Consider the following 18,138-nt stretch of genomic DNA (forward strand, 5'->3'; position numbering starts at 1 on the left):
GGCTCAGGGCCAGCACCCCGCAATGCTGGGCTAGCTGCTCTGCCTTCTGTTGTCTCCTCTGAGGCTGAGGGGCTCCTGGAGTAGCTGAGCATAACCTGTGGCGCCTGACGGGGCCTGCTTGGCCTCACTCCCCTGAAAGCAGCTGGGGGCCCAGACCTCAGGGTTTCAGCCAGGGCTGTGCTGGGGCCAGGTCCCCATGCTCCAGCCCTGTCCCCAGCCTCCCTTATTGGGGATGTACCAGCTTCATAAGCCTGGGGTCTCGCTCTGCTATCTCATAGCCCAGCTGCTGCTTCCCTGGCAACTCCTTGTGTGTCTGGGGTTGGCTCGGTCCCCTGGAACCATCAGTCCCCTCACGCTGTTCCCGCTTGCTTCAGTCGAGCTCACCAGTGCCACCTGGGCTTTGACAACTCCACCTCGTGCCTGCCCAGCCCTGAGAGGCCTCCTCCCTCGGTTTGCCTGTGAGCTCTTCCCCTGGGCCCCATGCAGAATCCTCCCTGCCTCTGAAACACCTCGCTTGGCTGCTCAGCCATTGCTGGGCCGGGCGCTGATGAAAGCGGTTAAAGATGCACAACCCTGCTCCCATCCTCAGTCAGGGCAGCTGCTCAACTGGGCTGGCAGAGGCCATGTAATGAGCTGCCAGACTCGCAGTACCTGGCTGAAACAAATGAGGGGGAAGCCCCTGTGCTGGTGGCTCCCAGGGCTCCTGCGCACAGCCCCCATCTGGCTGGCAGTGCTTTGGGGCCAGAGACTCGGGTTCTCCCTGGCCAGGCTCGGCACATGGCCTTTGGCAAAACAGCTGCTCTGCCTCAACCCCCCCAGGGCCTCGCCCAGCCAGAGGGGCCGTTCCCAGGGCCACCAGTGCAGAACTGAAGGCCCTGACTGCAGAGCAGAGGCACCAGGTTCCCTCTCCACACGGGGGCAGGCAGGTGAGGACTAGCTCAGACATGGGGCAAAGGGAGCTCAGGGCATGAGGTGAGGGGGTGGGGGCTGGGCAGGTGTTAGGGTGCAGGGGGAGCTCAAGCTTGCTGCAGAGGGTAGGGTGGTGCAGTGCTGGCTGCCAGGTCCTGGGGGTCCTTGGTGTATGGGGGGCTGCATGCTGCCCTCCTGCCTGCAGGCCCCATTGGCTGGGATGTTCCATGCAAGGGGCTGCAGGCACATGGCAGCTGGTTCTGGGAGCCCTGTGGAGCTAGGCTGGGGAGGGGGAATAGCAGGGCACCTGCCTTAGCCTCAGGACCCTGCTGGAGCACCGCTCAGGGCCACTGGGGACACTGTGGGAGTGGTAGTTGCAGTTGAACACCAGGTGCCTGGGCAGCCTGCTAGTGGGATACGGGGGACTAGCATGCTGTAGGCCAGACTGGGAATGAGGTTGGATCCTGCCTACCCACTGGGACTTGCACCTGCAACCTGCCCACTGCTGTGTGCATGGAGGGGGCAGCCATGCCTGTGCCCAGGGGTGAGGGTGGGCATGGGACTGGGCTTCCAGCATGGTGCATCTGGACTTGCATGGCTGTTCCCAGCTCCTCTGGTGAGCATTGGTAACGGGCTGGTGACCCTCCCTTTGCCTCCAGCCCCTGAGAGTTGCTGAAGAGGAAAAGTCATTGGGGCAGGGGGGGCTCTGCAAGTCTGGGTCTAGGGGGCTTTAGGGAGTATCTGATCTGCGCACTGTTACCATGCTGGGCCTCCCTAGGGGTGTGGGGCTTTGAGCTGATCAGGTAGTGAGGTCTCAGCTCTGTGCGCAACAGCAGCTGGGGAGCTTAATACCTGAAACCCCTCTCCTTGGCTGGCTTCTGAATCAGCATTCTAGCTGCCCCCTCGCTGAACAGCCCCGCACCACTGACAGCCACACGCAGAGCAGTGTCAGCTTCAGCATCCTTCAGAAGCCAGAGCTCCAGGAGAGGATTGGCCCATTGCTCTGTCCCTCCACGGCAGCCCCTTGTGTGAGCTGCACGCTGCAGGGCAGGGCCTGTGGGCTGGAGGCAGCTGGACAGAGTGAGGCTGAGCTCTCCGAATGCATGCACTGGCCTGTACTGCTGAGAAGTGTCTGCAGCCTTGGCTGCCTGGCAAGCGCTTGGCTTCTGTGGGCCCTGCAAGCCGATGAGGCAGCTGGGTTCTTGTCAGGCTGGTCCTCCATGGGGCAGTGTCAGGACTCTGCTGGAGCCAGGGTGAGGCGGCACTCCTGCTGCTAGACCTCCTGAGGTGCCTGGTTTCAGGCTGCTCCAGAGCCCTTCGATGGGCCTGGCTGTGCACGAGCTGCTCATCAGAGCACTGACCCCCTCCTCTTGAGTGTGCCATGTGCCCTGCCCACCAGTCCCCTGAAACTGCAGTGGGAGATGGAGGTGGGGGCAGGGATTACTCCTTGGGGTGAAATGCTGCCACCCTGATGGCTGTCCTGGACTCTAACCACATCTCCCCTTCCTTAGCTCTGCCCCCAGGAGGCCGTGGTGACTCCTTCCAGCCCAGAGAGCCTCGCAGTACTGCTGGGACTCCCCTGACTGGCGACGAGATCCTCAGCATTAACCAAGGTGGGGATCCCTTCAGTGCTTGCTGTGATCTGGCCTGTTTCGGGGGGGATGGGCAGGGGAGGTGGTGCTGGAAGACCAGGGATGCTGTGGGCAGACCAGTCAGTGCATGGAGCAAGTCCAGCTCAGCTGGTGCCCTGCCAAGGGTCGTGTATCCCAGCACATCTCCATGACTGGTGGTGGGAGTGGTGCCTGCATTAGGAGACCCTGAGAACCAGCTGGCCCATCTGGGGTTGCGGGAGGCAGCTCAGCTGGTGTCCAAGGTATCCCAAGCTGCTCTCTGAGCCTCTGCTGTCCACGCCCGGCTGCGGTTGCTGCTGGTGATGCAAGGCAAGAGAGCAGGAGCTGAAGGAACAGCAGAGCAATTCCCCCATCCCATCCGGGGAACTCTTGGCACTCAGCTGCGGGAGGAAGGAGGCAGCTCAAGAACAGGCTGGGGACAGCTGCCCAGGAGGTGGCTGGCACCAAGCAGCAGGTCTGCGCTGGATAATGCATTCACTGATTGGGGTGCCAGGGGAGCTGACTCAGCTGGCTGCTCCCTGGTGGGTGTAGGCTGCTTGGGTACAGCCTGCCTGTGGTGCCACAAATGACATATTCTTACACCTCCAGAGCTCATCCTACCAGAGGTCCCAGAGAGCAGCTTCCTGATGGAGGGTGACATCGTCAAGGTGGTGAGTGAGGCTTCTGGGGCTAGGCCTGACTCTCCTTTGGCACAGGTGCCTGAGACCAGCTCGGCAGGGAGCTGGGTCAGGGCTGGGGAGGCCTGTTTCTGTTCCGAGCTTTGGGCACCTGGGCTTGCTACTGTGGCACTTGGCACAAGGCACACCCTGCCCTGCCCTGGGAAGGAGGGCAGCACAAAGCAGTGCTCTGCAGGGGCCCTGTGCTGGGGTCCAGTCTGGCAAAGTCGTCCTGTGTGGTACTGAGTATCCCCTGAGATGCTTGCAAGCACTTGGGAGAACAGGGTTAACAGTCGAAAGGATCTTGGCAACCTGCAGAAATAGCTCCTAAGAAGTAGGCTGAAATGTCACTGGGTCCCAGGCCATTGGCTACACATGGAGTTGTTGCAAACACAATGGCTGTCTCCATGTGCCGCTTCTGGAAGCAGTATGGTAGTGAGGCATGGAGGTAAATTTCTATGCCTCATTAGCATACAGGCATGCCATCTGGAGTCCAGAAGTGGCACGTATAGACACAGCCAGTGGGAAAGGACAGCCTCAAAGGGAGCCCTGCGGAAAAGATTCGTGGCTCTCAGCCTTGATGAGCTTAGTTCTAGGGGGTTGTTTTTTGGGAACAGTTGTGCTGCATGTGAGCAGGGTGCTGGCAGGTTCCTGCCCATTTTGCACAGCACTGACAAGGCCTCATCTGCAGCATGGGGTTCAGAGCAGGACCCACACCAGGGAAAGTGGACAAACTGGACTCTCCAGGAGTGCAACATGGGGAAAGATCCCCTCCCCCACAGCCTTCAGTCTCAGGGCCTGGACAATAGGAGGCATTTCAAGTATGACAAGATGACCCTACAGACGAGGATAACGAATTGTTATGCTGAGAGTAGGACAAGGGGCTTCAACTGGAGCAAGTGAGATGTTGGTCACTAATGTGCTGTGGAGGTGGCTAATCTGGGTCTAGTGTTGAACTAAGACCAGAATTTGACTGGATCTGTTTGAGGTTAAACAGCCACCTGCCCTAGGTGGTCGAGATGATACTTAGCCCTGTCCTGAATGGGGCCATGACAATGATTCAGGGCTGGAGCACATGACCTGTGAGGAGAGATGGAGGGATTTGGGCTTATTCAGCCTGCAGAAAGGGGTGGGTGGGTGTGGGGGGGGGGGGGTGTTATAACAACCTTCAACTTTCTGAATGGGGCTGGAGAGGCTGTTTTCAGTGGTGACAGATGGCGGAACAAGGAGCAATGGCTTGAAGTTATAGGGGGGAGCTGTGGGTTGAATATTAAGAAAAAACTGTCCCCCAGCAGGGTGGTGAAGCACTGGAATGTGTTCCCTAGAGGTTTTCAAGTCCTGGCTTGACAAGGTCCTGGCTGGGATGACTGAGTTGGGGCTGATCCTGTCTTGGGAAGGGGGCTGGACTGGGTGACCTCCTGAGGTCCCTTCCTGACCTAGGAGTCTGATTTCCAGCAGCTCATACAGCCACTGACCAATCATGAGTGGCTGATGGGTGTTGGAGAAGGCAGTGAAGGGACACTCAAACCTGGCAGACTTACTGGGCTCTGGGCTGAGGTTCAGTCCTATGGACAGCTGCCCACCAGCCAGCTTATTTCTCTCCCTCCTGCTCCAGAGCCCTGGCAGAGTGTTCTCTTCTGCAAGCCGGAAATGGCCAAAGAGGAGAGGCACGGTGCGGATCCCATACATCCTTTCCCACCAATACGGTAAGTGGCATCAGTGCTCAGGCCCTCTCCTGGAGGGCAGGTTCCAGGCACTGGGGGCACAGCTGGCAATTGGCACTCCAATGTGGCAGCCCAAACAAAGGCCCCTCCTTGCCTGTCTGGCCAGGCTTTCCCCAGCTGTGGGAATAGACCTGTTGACTGGTCTGGAGGGGGTTTTGCTGGCCCTGGGGCTCGCATTGTTCCCCTGCTAATTCCCCCTCCCCCAGTCACCAGCCTGAGTGCAGCCACCTTAGTGTGTACATGGCACCATCACAAATGGTTGTGGCTAGGGCTGGTGCATGAGGTGGGCTGGTACCTGCAGCAGCTGGGGCCCTGCATTCGGAGCAAGGGGGCCCTGCTGTGCACTCCAGGTGTGCGCGTGTGAGGAGGGGGAGCAGTGCCCTGCACTCACTGATGCAGCTGGGGCCTGGCTGGCTCTCTGGGCTGCCTCCTTTGGAGTAGGAGGGGCCTGGGGCAGGGGAGGTGTCCTGGCCCTTCCTTGGGCTGGGGCGGGGGGTCATGTGGTTGGTTCCCTGTCCCCCTCTCCAGTGGCTTCTGCTGCTGGCAAAGCCAGGTTGTGGGTGAGGAGTGACAGTGCACAGTCCTGCCCCCCATGGTATCCTCTGAGGGTCCTGAGCCCCTGCACTAGGGCCAGTCATGCTGGTCACTGGCTTGTGCTGCCGGTTCCTCCAGCCCCACCGCTGATGGCTGGCCATGGCCGTGTCTGCTTCCATGGAGCTATTCTGCTCTGTGGCCTGCCTGCATAGCCCCAGCTCCTGGGGAACAGCTGCTGAGCGAGAGCTCCATACCCCCTGGGGGCAGGGAGGCAGGTGAGGCTGCCCAGTGGTGTGACAGGCACCTCCTCTCCCCAGACGCACCCAGTGTGAAGGTCATCCAGGAGGCACTGGCAGACTTCGCCAAGGTCACGTGTGTGACATTCGTTCCGTACTCGTACCAGAGAGACTTCGTCTCCATCACACCCCTGTCAGGGTTAGTATTGAGCCGCAGCAGGAAACACCTGCTCGCCTGCCTCCTCCTCACTCTGGGTGGCCCCTTCTGGCTGTGCCAAGCCACAGCCTGGCTGGCTGCACCACTCCTGACCCCTCCTCCGGAGTCTGATTCCCACCCGGTAATGCCCCTTGAGGCTGTGGTGTGGGGCAGAGTTCTTGGTCCAGTGGTGACTCGCTGGTGCAGGACTGCAGCCCCTGCCAATCAGCAGCTGGAGCTGGGCCTGGGCACCTCGGCTCATGCAGCCTGTACTGGTGTGAAGTAGCAGTAGGAGCCGGTCAACCTCTGGACAGGATGTCGGAAGCAGAGTGCTGTCCCTCAGCACACCTGAGCTGCAGGAGGCATTCCCACTGGTGGGGACTGACCATGGCCTCGGCACTGGGAGCACAGCTGAGGGCCAGGTGCTTAGTTGCCTCTCGAGGTGCCCCTGCAGTCCCTAGAGCTCATCTGAGCTCTCCTCAGCAGTCTGTTCCTGCACTGCTCCCTTCCCCTGGCACGCAGCTCTGCCAGCAAGGCTGGTGCACCCTGTGGGCACCAGACTGGGTGGAGGTGGTGCCTGGCTCCCTGAGCTGAGCAGCCTGGAGCTCTGCTGACCCCTACAGAGCTGAAGGGGAAGCCTCCCAGGTGGGGCAGCTGCTCCAGTTCCCAGCTGATTCCATGTGGGTAGCACTTGGCCTGATCCTGCCTGAAGCCCAAGGGAGTGCTGGGGCCAGATCCCGCCTTTGGGAGGGACTTGTATTGGTGTAACTAAGCAGGGCCATTCCTGCTGGCTGTGGGAGCTGCATGGATGAGCTGGGGTCAGCTCTTGATTCCAAAGTCTGCAAGCTGCAGTGGGGGTGCAGGGTCGGGCACCTGACAGCTCAGCAAATGTGAGCCCCACATCTAGCAATTAACCCTTTGGGGGCAGCACCTCCAAGTGCTTCCACCAGTCTCCTGTGGCTGCTGCTTTCCTTTGGTTATGCAGCAGCTGCTCTTGGCAGGTGTGTTCCCTTAGGGCTGCCTCTGGTTCCCACTAGGTGCTTCTCCAGTGTTGGTCATTCTGGTGGGATGCAGGTGGTCTCCTTGGCCCCATCTTGCCTGCGCCAGGGGAAGGGGGTGGCTCTGCACGAGCTCATGCATGTGGTGGGTTTCTGGCATGAGCACTCCAGGGCTGACCGGGACAAGTACATTCACATCTCCTGGAATGAAATTTTGACTGGTAAGTTCTCCCCTTGGGCCCCTTCCAGATCCACTCCCTCACAAGCAGTGAGGGGGGACTGCTGCAGTTGGGGGACAGCCTGTCTCCCTGTTCCCCACAGCTGATCAGATGTCTCCCCTTGGGGAGAATGAAGGGATCTTCCTTCTAGCCCTCCTTGCAGAGCACAGGCTCCCTGGCTGGACCCCTGGGTAGGGGCTGGGACAAATGGCTCCAGGGTCACTTGGATATACACCGCAGATGGCAAACCCTGCCTCCACATCACCTGGGAGATGCTGGACTTCAGAGCCCCTACGACTAATCCTTACCTCATCCCAGGCCCAGAGGGACTCTCTGGATGCTAAAGTAGGACAAAGGCCACTAAGTGCGTGCCCCCGGCTGGTGTGCCAGAGAGCATGGAAGAGGTGCAGTTGTCCAGCAGGGTGGAGGGTGGGTGCTGCGTCGCTTCCAGGGACGTGCTGTAAGCTAGGCAATGGGCAGTTGGTGTGGATGTGTTACGCTCCTGTTGCCTTCCAGGCTTTGAAATTAACTTCATGAAATCCTGGACTAGCAACATGCTGGTGGGCTATGACTACTCCTCGGTCATGCACTACGGCAGGTAAGTGCAGGGGCTGAGCGCCTGCCGGCTCAGCAGTGGGAGTTCTCCTCCTCTGCCTGCAGCTTGTTCCAACCCCAGTGTGCAGGCAGCTCTTCACTTGGTTTGCACCCTGCCCCACAGCTAGTCTGGTTCTGTGCAGACTCGGGCAGCACCACTGCTCTGACTCATGTGCCAGTGACGGGCAAACATCCCCAGCCAGCTGAGGGGGTCACTCGGGTGCCCAGTGACTCTAATAATGTGCTAATGCTAGCAGCATTGGGAGCTCCCTGCTGTTGGGGCACCTCACCTTAGTGCCAAGCAGGTGGTGCTTGGAGGGAGAGCCATGCTCTGAGCTAAGCCCAGGGTACGCCTTGTGCTTGACGGAGACGGTGCCTGTACATGCATCTAATCATCTGATTCAGACAGGGAAACTTCCAACCACCTCTTGAGATACCTGGCCTGAGATGGGGCCACAGGCAGCTTCCCCAGCTCAGTGTTGGAGACCCAGCTTGGGAGATCTCTGCTTCTCGTGGGCTGCATGGTCTCCTCTTCCTGAACTCTAGGTATGCCTTCAGCATGACTGGCTTGCCCACCATTGTGCCACTATCCAACCCTGATGTTCCTCTTGGGCAGAGGTGGAACCTGAGCCATTCGGATATTGCCAGAGTCAACAAGCTGTACAAGTGTTCTCAGATGGCGCCTGGCTCAGGTAGGGCAGAGCTGGGCAATGCTCCAGGGAGGGTGAGAAGCCATGGGAGCAGGAATGCATCAAAACACTTTGACCCATATCTTGTGGACAGGGTCTGGGGAGTAGTCTCCTTCAGGAATAGAAGCTGGGTGGGGGTATGGTTAAGGGGAGGGCTGGTGCGGGAACAAGGCCTCTGCCAGGGTGGGAGTACAACTGCCCTCTGCGCCAGGGTGGCTAATTCTCTGCTGACCGCCCTACAGAACTAGAGCTAGTGATGTGTGCTTGGCTTAGATGATGCTGCTGCTCCATCTTTGACATGTGGTGTTGAACAACACCCACCACTGAGGTGGTCAGGACATGAATCCGTCTCTGCTCCAACTTCTTTCCAGAAAGCCCAAAGGAAAAAACCACCAAAGAGAACATTGAGTCTGTCCCAAAGGAGCTGGAACCCTGCCCATCTGAAGGGGCAATCGGAGCATCTACCCACTCTTCAGGAACCACCTCCCCTGAAACAGCAACACCTGTAAGGGAGCCCTCTGGACCAACAGCAAGTCCACCCTGGCTCTGGATGCAAGAACCCATGGGGAGAACTGCAATGGATGGTGAAGGACAAAGTGTCTCTCTGACTCCAGCATGGGGATTTGGGTCAGTGACACAAGATCCTACAAGTCTGTCTACCCAGGCCAAGACTTACCCAAAAGTGAGCAGGGAGCCCCCTCCACCTCCCCTGGAAATGGGCACTGCAGAAGCTGAGGGAAAACTTTGGATTCCTACAGAGGACACGTCACTCCGGGGTGCTGAACCCACTCTGGAGCCTACAGTAACGTTTTCTCCAGGGAGCCATAGGCAGGCAGTAGAGGGACTCAGTACCACTGAAACGTCCACACAAAGTTTTGCAGAGCTTGAATTAACAGAACTGGTCTCCTCTGCTAGTATAACCCCTCTGGAGCCAGGGGACACTGTTATTCCCCCATCACCTGGAGAGACTACAAGCACCCAAGGAAGGGAACTGACCAATTGCCCTACCCATGGCACCCCAAAGGTGCCCTTTGCAACACCTGCAGCTGATGTCATGACCTCATCTCTGGAGACTCAGACTGAGCTGGCCAGAGCAGAGATCCCCAGCTCCTCAGAGGAGAGTGCAGAGGCACACACAGCAGAACTGCCTCTCAGATCATCCCACCCTGAGCAAGTAAGTGCCACAGAAACCTCCCATCCAACAAGCATGGAGAAGTGGACCACTAACTTAACCAGATGGGCCAGTGCTGGACCCAAAACCCCCAGCGTACCTCCCAGGACCTGGTCTGCCCCAGCTTGGGTGAGTCTGTCTCCATTGCTACAGATGATCACTGTGACACATGCTCCAGCACAGCCCTTTCTGCTTCCTGCTGTGCAGAACGGGACCAGCAGCCAGACAGAGCGATCCCAGCCTGCAGGTGGCCAGGCCTACAGCTCCAGGAGTCATGAGCAAAGTGCCACAGCTATCCCTGCTAGGGGCACGACAGAGTCTGAACCCACAGAAATGACACAACTGACATCAGTAATGACCTCCTTCACGCTGGCTGAGAACCACTCGCTTTACCCAATGAAAACAGGGCTGCAGGGGACTGAGACAGGGCACAAGAAAGGCACAGACCTGTCTCCATTGGGAATGGAAGCCTCCCATAGAGCACCTGCTCTCGAAGCTACCTCTTCCACGGTGCTCCAAACTGAGCTAGCATTTACAGACACCACAAACATCCAGGCCAGCTACCAGCATGGTTCTGCCAGCCCAACGGAAGGGACCAGGTCGAAAGCTGCAGAGTCTCTTACAGAAGCAGAAACCCTTCCAGTGGCTTGGGTCTCCCAAGCCCCTGACTCAGTTGAGACTGGTGTGCAAGCAACTAGCACCAGCAACAGAAATGAAACAAGGGTGCATACCACCACGCTAGCGCCTATTGGAGGTGCTTCACCTTCAGTAACTGGACCCACAGCACCCTCCATGGAGTTTGTTACTGGGTTCTCCAAAGCCCCCTCCAATGCAGGATCTGCAGCAGCTGCAAGAAGCAAAGATGGGAGCCAAGCTGCTGTCCCCACCAGAAGATCAACTGAGAGATGGATACAAGAAACTAGTAACACAAGAGGAGAAACATATGCACCTGCTTCTGTGAGGACATCCTCCACAGCTACTGAACTGAAACACAGGGGTCATCCTACAAGCAGAGCGTTGAGCTTGGGAACTACTGGGGCTCAAGCCAGCAGCCCAAGTGACATGGAAACTTCAGAAATTGTGCCTCCTTGGGCCAAAGCCAAAAACCAGTTTAGCTCCTCTGGACCCAGGGAGGGATCTCTGCTTCCCAGTGCTACAGAAATGGTGTATTCCACCAAGCTGCTCCAGTCCTCCAGGCTCCCACAGCCCCTCTGAGGGGAGGAGAGAAGAACCTGGAGCCAGTTCCAGAATGGGGGCTGCACAAGTCACTGTCACCTTGCCACACACTAGGCAGGTGCCACCTGCAGCAATGCCTGAGTTCTCAGTTAATGAGAAGCTGACCCCTGTCTCTGAGGAACCCACAACCCACCAAGCCCACACAGGTGTCACAAGCCTGAGTCTAGTCTTAAACACTGGGCCCACCAAAGCAGCATCCCCCAGGGAGGGACCCTTGCTGCTGCAGGCTTCACCACAGAGTCCAGTGGTGCTGGATGTCAGACTCCAAACTGCAAGCCATCAACCAGTGCATGCAGCGAGTTCCAGGGAAAGCCTGACTCCCCCACAAGGAAGTCCTGCAATTTCCACTTCAGCACATGAGCTTCTGTACCATTCTGGGCAAGCTCTAGCCACTCCCAGCCCTTCTGGGACCCCTCCACACAGACCAAAGGAGGCTGGAGGAAGAAGGAAGGCTCTTCCTCCTCTTCTGGGAAAAACACTGCCCACTGAAACCTACATGAGCCCTTTTGCCATGGGAATTTCCAAGAGCCAGACATCCAACGCACCTGAGCAGCAAACCAAAGCTTCGCTGGGTAGGCAGCTTTCCTCTGCCCATGGCCAAGGTGCTAGCTCTCCCATGGCCAGCCCATTGGCAGGTGTGACTGGCCCTCTGTTGGGCATGTCTGAGAGCCCAGCCACTCCCACCGGTCTCAGCAGGGAACCTGTAGCCCATGCAGGGCATAGAACACATGAGGGTGGGGTTCCCAAAGGTGTCCCCTCTTCCCTCAAAGGCAGAACTGCTTTCCAGAGGAGTGACTTTAGAGGCTCCAGGGCTTGTGGAAACTAACTCCCATTCTGGTGCCAGGAAAGAACTTGGCTCTCTAACAGCAAGGACCTCCCTGCTACCGACTGCACCACTCACCTGAACAGCCAATCAAAATCACAAGCAGCCAAGTAATGCATGCCATGATGTCCCCAAGGGAAGAGTGGGCAAAGCACTTTATCCCCAGGAGGGGGGCAACCTGCGGAAATGAGGGCTGTGACAAGTCCAGTAGTTCCACAAAACTGTCCCCGTGGTCTCCTGAACCCACAGCACAGAGACCAGTGGTCAGAGGCACGCTGCCATGGATGACGACCTGGCTGGCTGTGCAGAACAGTGGAGTGTTTGGGGTGCGGGGTGTGAGTGTAAGGAGCAATAAAGATTTTAAAATGCATCTTGGCCTGGAGTCTTTTATGGGGCTGCACCGACCTACTTGAGCTGTCACCTGCACCAGGGCAAGGGCTGCACCACCCCAGGTGGACATGCAGGAAGTAGGGCTTCAGCTGAGTGTCAGAGTGGTGGTGTCTCCTCTGCCTGGCTGGGGAGCCGGGGCCAGCCTCCCTGCTGGCCTCAGGAACTGCTAGAGTGGCTCTACTTTCTCCATGTAGCCCCTATGACAAAATGGGGCCTCTTCCACCCCCCTCCTGCAGCTGCAAGGCCACATGCAGAAGTGTGAAAATGAATGCTCCTGCTGCACAGGTCTGGGCTGTAGCCAACTTCAGCTGGGCAGGAGCGTCCTGGGGGATGGCAGCTGGCCTCTCCTCATGCTTCAGTGGCAGCAGAGGGAGGCGTGGCTTGTGCTCTGCTTCGAGCAGCAGCACCACTTCCATTCCTCAGGCTGCCTGCAGCTGCTGGGAAGGGTGCCAGGCTCCAGACCAGGCCTAGTGGAGCCAGTCCCCAAACAGGTCACTGAGCAATGTAGCATTTCAGGGAGAGGCCCTCCCTGTTTAGCAAGGGACTGGTCGCAGCCCAGCCTAACAGAGCAGCTGAAGTGATGGGGTTTTGCTAGTTCTATTGGCTGAACTATCAAAGGTGTCCATAAATCCAGCTGTAAACTAAGGCAGCTCACCTGGCTTGTCTCCTGCTGTAGCCTTGAATCCCGGCTCTCTTCCGCCTGGCAGGAGGCAAACCCCACCTTACCATTTGGCTGGATTGAGATGAGGCTGAACTGTTGCATATGATTAGACCCCTTAGCTCCCAAGTTCAACTGTCTGTGGGGAACTTTGAAATCCTATCAGCAGATAGAAAAAAGGGGATTTCAGAGTTGGTGGGGTCCTTTTTGAAAATGACCCATCTGGACAAGCTGTGGCAGAGACATGGCCCTTTCAAAGGGCCATGTGGCTGCCAGCATGCTGATGAGGTGTTGAACATGGATTTCAGCGCCTCGTTAGTAATCTTCAGAATGGCAATTTGCATGGCCATTTTGAAGATTTGGGCTAGTGTAGACACAGCTAAAGGGTAACAAGAAGACATGCTATAACTATATTAGAAGCAAGAGGAAGGCCAAGGACAGGATAGGCCCATTACTCAGTGAGGAGAGAAACAATATCGGAAAAGGTGGAAATGACAACAGAGGTGCTTAATGACTTTGTTTTGGCCTTCACCAAGAAGGTGGCTGAAGAAATACCTAACATAACACTAAGTCACATACCAACACAGTCACACATTGGAGTACCAAGAAGGTACAGTCTTTGCTGTTCTTCCCTTCTTTTTTTCCTGGATCTGTGGCTAACCAGTGGGGCTATGATTAAGGGGAGAGTTTATTTAAATGTGTGCCTGGAGAAAGCACATTTATCTGGGCAGCAAAGCAGTGTGCCCATGACTCAGGTCTCTGAATGTGGGGCTGAGGTCTCAGAAGAGAATCTGGAATTGGATCAAGCGCACAGAGAATTCAGTGACCAGGGAAAAGTTTCTTTGGTGCAGATTGACATTGAGGATCAAGTTAAAACCCTGCTAGAGGAGAATGGGGCAGGCGTGTGTTAGTAAGGACTTGCTGGCTAGGGAAGCTTGTACAAGTGAACTGTAACATGATGAAAGTCATTCATTGAGAGGAGCTCAGCGTGAGCAGCCATTGTTTGAATGTCAGTCATGTCATTTGCGTTTATACAGCCACCAATCTATTTGTGCTGGGCTGCTCCTGGAGTCTGACACAGAGGGGCCTCCCACAGAATTAAACACAGGGACATTCCTATCCCAACAACACCAATACCCAGTAAGCTGGTCAGACTCAGCCACTTGGTTATCATAGGACTGCTCACATTCCTGTACAGATTCCACTTCATCTGAAACAATTTTCAATCCAGCTGAACTTTTTCCTCTAAGCTATCCCCAGTGGAGCTTTCTAAATGAAAGTTAGTGGCTTCCCACTGAACAGAAAAATCCCAGCTGGCAGGAACTGAAACAAATTCTTTAGCTAATAAACTGCTGCTTTTCCAGACAGGTAATTCCCTTGATCTTTCCGAATCACATCAATATTATTCTCTTCAGCCACAGCAAACTGCTTGCACGAATCACTATTAGGATTCATTTCCTTAGATGCTTCTTCAGGCAATAATTCACCTTCACCTGGCTTTATGGGATATTGCGCAGCTGAGCTACAGCCAGCTTCTTCAGAATTTCACTTCCACACAGAACCATCTCTGGCCCAGCAGGCAGATTTCTACACAATCCCCTTTCAGGTGAGCCATTAGATTCCCTAGACAGAAGGCTTGAGACACTCTCCCTCCCTTTGCAGCTTTCCACACTGGTACAATGAAAGTTCCCAGCCTCAGCGCACACAAGGTAGGACTTACTACAAGCTTGATTTTTTTGCAAAGAGAAGCCACAGCTCTTTAACCCCAAAATGCTAGATTCCAAACTTGCTGTGCCAGAGAGGTGGTCTAACAAAGCATTGTGAATGTACACTTGCAAGGGAGTACATCTTACTTTTCTAGACTTCATAAAAACATTTTCTCCTCAAAGCCAGCGTATGGTATTGTTGTCCAGACGGGGCTGTGGGGAGAGTGGACAACATCTGTGCACCATTCTCTTTCACACAGAGAGAGAGAGAGAGAGAGCCTTGTGAGCTCGCTCTGAGCAGAACTTCTTTTGCAGAGTAAGGTGGATTTTCAGTTTTTTGTTCAGAGGCTGTGCACCTAGGAGTTGACAAGTCCCTACTATGCCTGAGTCCTCCGAGGGCTGAGTGGAACTGAGCACCTGTTGCTGTGCTGGGGAGGGGGGACTGTTACCCCACTTTCCGCCTCTGCTGGTGGACACGAGAGCTTCTTGTGTGTTGGGGAGACCTGGAAGGTGGGTGGGCAGGCTCGGTGTGATCAGCCCATCAGGTGACAAGCTCAAGGGGATTTCTGTGACCTAACAGATCACAGAGTGCCAAATGAAGAGGCAGCAATGAAGGGTCCTGTGGCACCTTATAGACTAACAGAAAAGTTTTGAGCATGAGCTTTTGTGAGCACAGACTCGCTTCATCAGATGCTGGTCATGGAAATCTGCAGGGCCAGGTATAAATAAGCCAGAGCAAGGCTGGGGATAACAAGGTTAGCTCAGTCAGCAAGGGTGAGGCTTACTACCAGCAGTTGATGTGGAGGTGTGAACACCAAGGGAGGGGAAGCTGCTTTTGTATTTAGCCAGCCATTCACAGGCCTTGTTTAAGCCTGAGCTGAGGGTGTCGAATCTGCAGATGAATTGGAGCTCAAATTTCTCTTTGAAGTCTGGTCCTGAAATTTCTTTTGCTGTAAGATAGCTACTTTTAAGTCTGCTACTGTGTGGTCTGGGAGATTGGAGTGCTCTCCTATGGGTTTTTGTATATTGCCATTTCTGATATCTGATTTGTGTGCATTTATTCTTTTACGTAGAGACTGTCCAGTTTGTCCGATGTATATAGCAGAGGGGCATTGCTGGCACATGATGGCATAAATTATATTGGTAGATGTGCAGCTGAATGAACCCACGATGGTGTGGCTGATCCGGTTAGGTCTTGTAATGGTGCTGTTGGTGTAGCTATGTGGGCAGAGCTGGCAACGAGATTTGTCGCATTGATGGGTCCCTGAGTTAAAGTGACTGTGGTGCAGTGTATAGTTGCTGGTTGGGATTTGCTTCAGGTTGTCTGTGAGCAAGGACTGGTCTGCCTCCCAAGGCCTGTGAAAGTGGGGGATCATTGTCCAGGATGGGTTGTAAATCACTGATGATGCACTGTAGAGGTTTTAGCTGAGGACTGTAGGTGATGGCTAGTGGTGTGGGGTGTGTTTCTCTCTTGGGCTTGTCCTGTAGTAAGAGGCTTTGTGGCACACGTCTGGCTCTGATCTGTTTTTTCACTTTTGTGTGTATTGCAGTTTCAAGAATACTTGGTAAAGGTCCTGTAGGTGTTTGCCTCTGTCGGAGGGGTTGGAGCAAATGGAGTTATATCTTAGTGCTTGGCTGTAGACAATGGATTGTGTGGTGTGCCTGGGATGGAAGCTGGAGGTATGAAGGTAGGCATAGCTGTCAGTGGGTTTACGGTACAGGGTGGTATTGATGTGGCTATTAGCACCATGGTGTCCAGGAAGTGGATCTCCTGTGTAGACTGTTCCAGGCTGATGCTGATGTTGGGGTGAAAGTTGTTGAAGTCCCAGTGGAATTTCTCCAGGGTATCCTTTCCATGGGTCCAGATGACTAAGATGTCATCAATTTTGTGTAAGTAGAGATGGGGTGCTAGTGGACGAGAGCTAAGGAAGTGCTGTTCCAGGCCAGCCATGAAAATATTGGCATATTGAGGGGCCATGCGGGTACCCATAGCTGTGCCGCTGATTTGGAGGTATATATCGTCGCCAAATCTGAAATAGTTGTATATGAGGATAAAGTTACATAGCTCAGCCATCAGATGTGCTACATCATCATCAGGGATACTGTTCTGGACAGCATTTATTCCATTTTTGTGTGGGATGTTGATATAGAGAGCCTCTACATCCATGGTGGCTAGGATAGTGTTTTCTGGTACATCATCAATATATTGCAGTGTTCTCAGGAAGTCAGTGGTGTCTCGGAGATAGCTGGGAGTGCTGGTGGCATAGGGTCTGAGGAGAGAGTCCACACAACCAGACAGTCCTTCAGTGAGTGCCAATGCCCGAGAGGATGGGGCATCCAGGATTTCCAGGTTTGTGGATCTTGGGTAGTAGGTAGAATAGCCCTGGATGGGGCTCTAGAGGTGTGTTGGTGGTATAAATCTGTTCTTGCGCTTGCGTAGGGGGTGTCCAGAGCAGATGTCACTTCTTAGTGTATTCCTCAGTGGGATCTGAGGAAAGTAGCTTGTAAAATCTGGTATTGGAGAGTTGTCTGGAAGCCACCTTCTTCCGGTAGTCAGACCTGTTCATGATGACAGTAGCTCCTCCTTTATCTGCCTCTTTGATTTATAATGTTAGAGTTGTTTCTGAGGCTGTGGATGGCATTGCGTTCCGCACGACTGAGGTGAGGCAAATGATGCTGTTTCTCCACAATTTCTGCCTGTGCGCGTCAGCGGAAGTGTTGTATGTATAGGTCCAGACTGTTTCTACCCTCAGGAGTCCACGTGGAGTTATACTTGTGCTGCTGGGAGGGTGTCTGTGTAACGGTGTGCTGGTCAATGTTGTGTTGAAAGTATTCTTTGAGTCTGAGATGGTGAAAGTAGGCTTCCAGATCACTGCAGAACTGTTATGTTTGTGCAGGTGGTGGGGCAAAAAGAGTCCCTGAGAAAAGGCAGACTCTTCTGCTGAGCTGTGTGTAGCTGGACAGATTGCCAGTATTGCTGGCTTAGTTAGTGGTACCACTGCTGTGGCTCTGTGTGGCAGGCAGGAATTTAGACAGACAGCCTGCAGTCCTTTTCCCTCTCCAGAGTAGTGTAGTGTCTAATGTAAATCTCCTGTCTTATTTTAGTAAAGTTCAGCGGTGTGGAAGTTTGTGTTGAAGGTTGGGTCTTTATGAAAGACTCCAGATTTGAGAGCTCTTTTTTTTTTTTTTTCTGATGTTCTCCTGTTTGTTGCACAGGATGCTGATTAGGTGGTTCCTCAGTTTCTTCAAGAGTGTGTGGCATAATCTCTCACTGTAGTCTGTGCAGTATGTAGATTGCAAAGGATTTTTCACCTTTAGTCCATTTGGTATGATCTCCATTTCTTTGCATTTGGAGAGAGAGATGATGTCTGTCTGAGTTTGTGCAAGCTTCCTTTGTGAGGCTGATAGATTTCCACTCCATACAGCTAAATGCAGCAGACACCCCAGAACAGCCTTCTCTCTCCTGGCCCACTGCATTCTCTGCACCTGAGAAGACAAGGCAACACAGGCCTTGAACTTTGAGAGAGGGGTCCTGACCTAACGAGCTTGGTGAGTAAAAGGACAGGTGTGGTGTGTGCTGGGAAACATTTGCTTTGAAACAAAGATAATTTCTTGTATATGGTAATAAACATCTTATATTTATTTTTCTGACTTTGAGGACCAAGGTAATGTGCACAGATCTCTCTGTTTAATGAACTTGTGTTCTGTGTTATGTCAGGTAGTGTATCTAAACAAAAGATTCTCAATAGCCCTTTGAAACAAGCTGGCA

General features: G+C 54.6%; 1 protein-coding gene across 1 annotated transcript; it reads left to right on the top strand.

Annotated features, from left to right (window-relative positions):
* The first annotated feature begins 2,380 nt into the window (after positions 1 to 2,380).
* On the top strand, positions 2,381 to 10,517 carry LOC142024598 (astacin-like metalloendopeptidase). The gene is made up of 9 exons (XM_075016728.1): positions 2,381 to 2,522; positions 3,129 to 3,190; positions 4,812 to 4,902; positions 5,772 to 5,889; positions 6,924 to 7,105; positions 7,619 to 7,700; positions 8,243 to 8,388; positions 8,757 to 8,890; positions 10,392 to 10,517. The coding sequence occupies exons 1-9, from the start codon at positions 2,381 to 2,383 to the stop codon at positions 10,515 to 10,517; spliced, it is 1,083 nt and encodes a 360-aa protein (XP_074872829.1).
* The last annotated feature ends 7,621 nt before the right edge of the window (positions 10,518 to 18,138 follow it).

This window comes from Carettochelys insculpta, chromosome 22 (genome assembly GCF_033958435.1).
Source record: "Carettochelys insculpta isolate YL-2023 chromosome 22, ASM3395843v1, whole genome shotgun sequence".
Taxonomy (NCBI): domain Eukaryota; kingdom Metazoa; phylum Chordata; order Testudines; family Carettochelyidae; genus Carettochelys; species Carettochelys insculpta.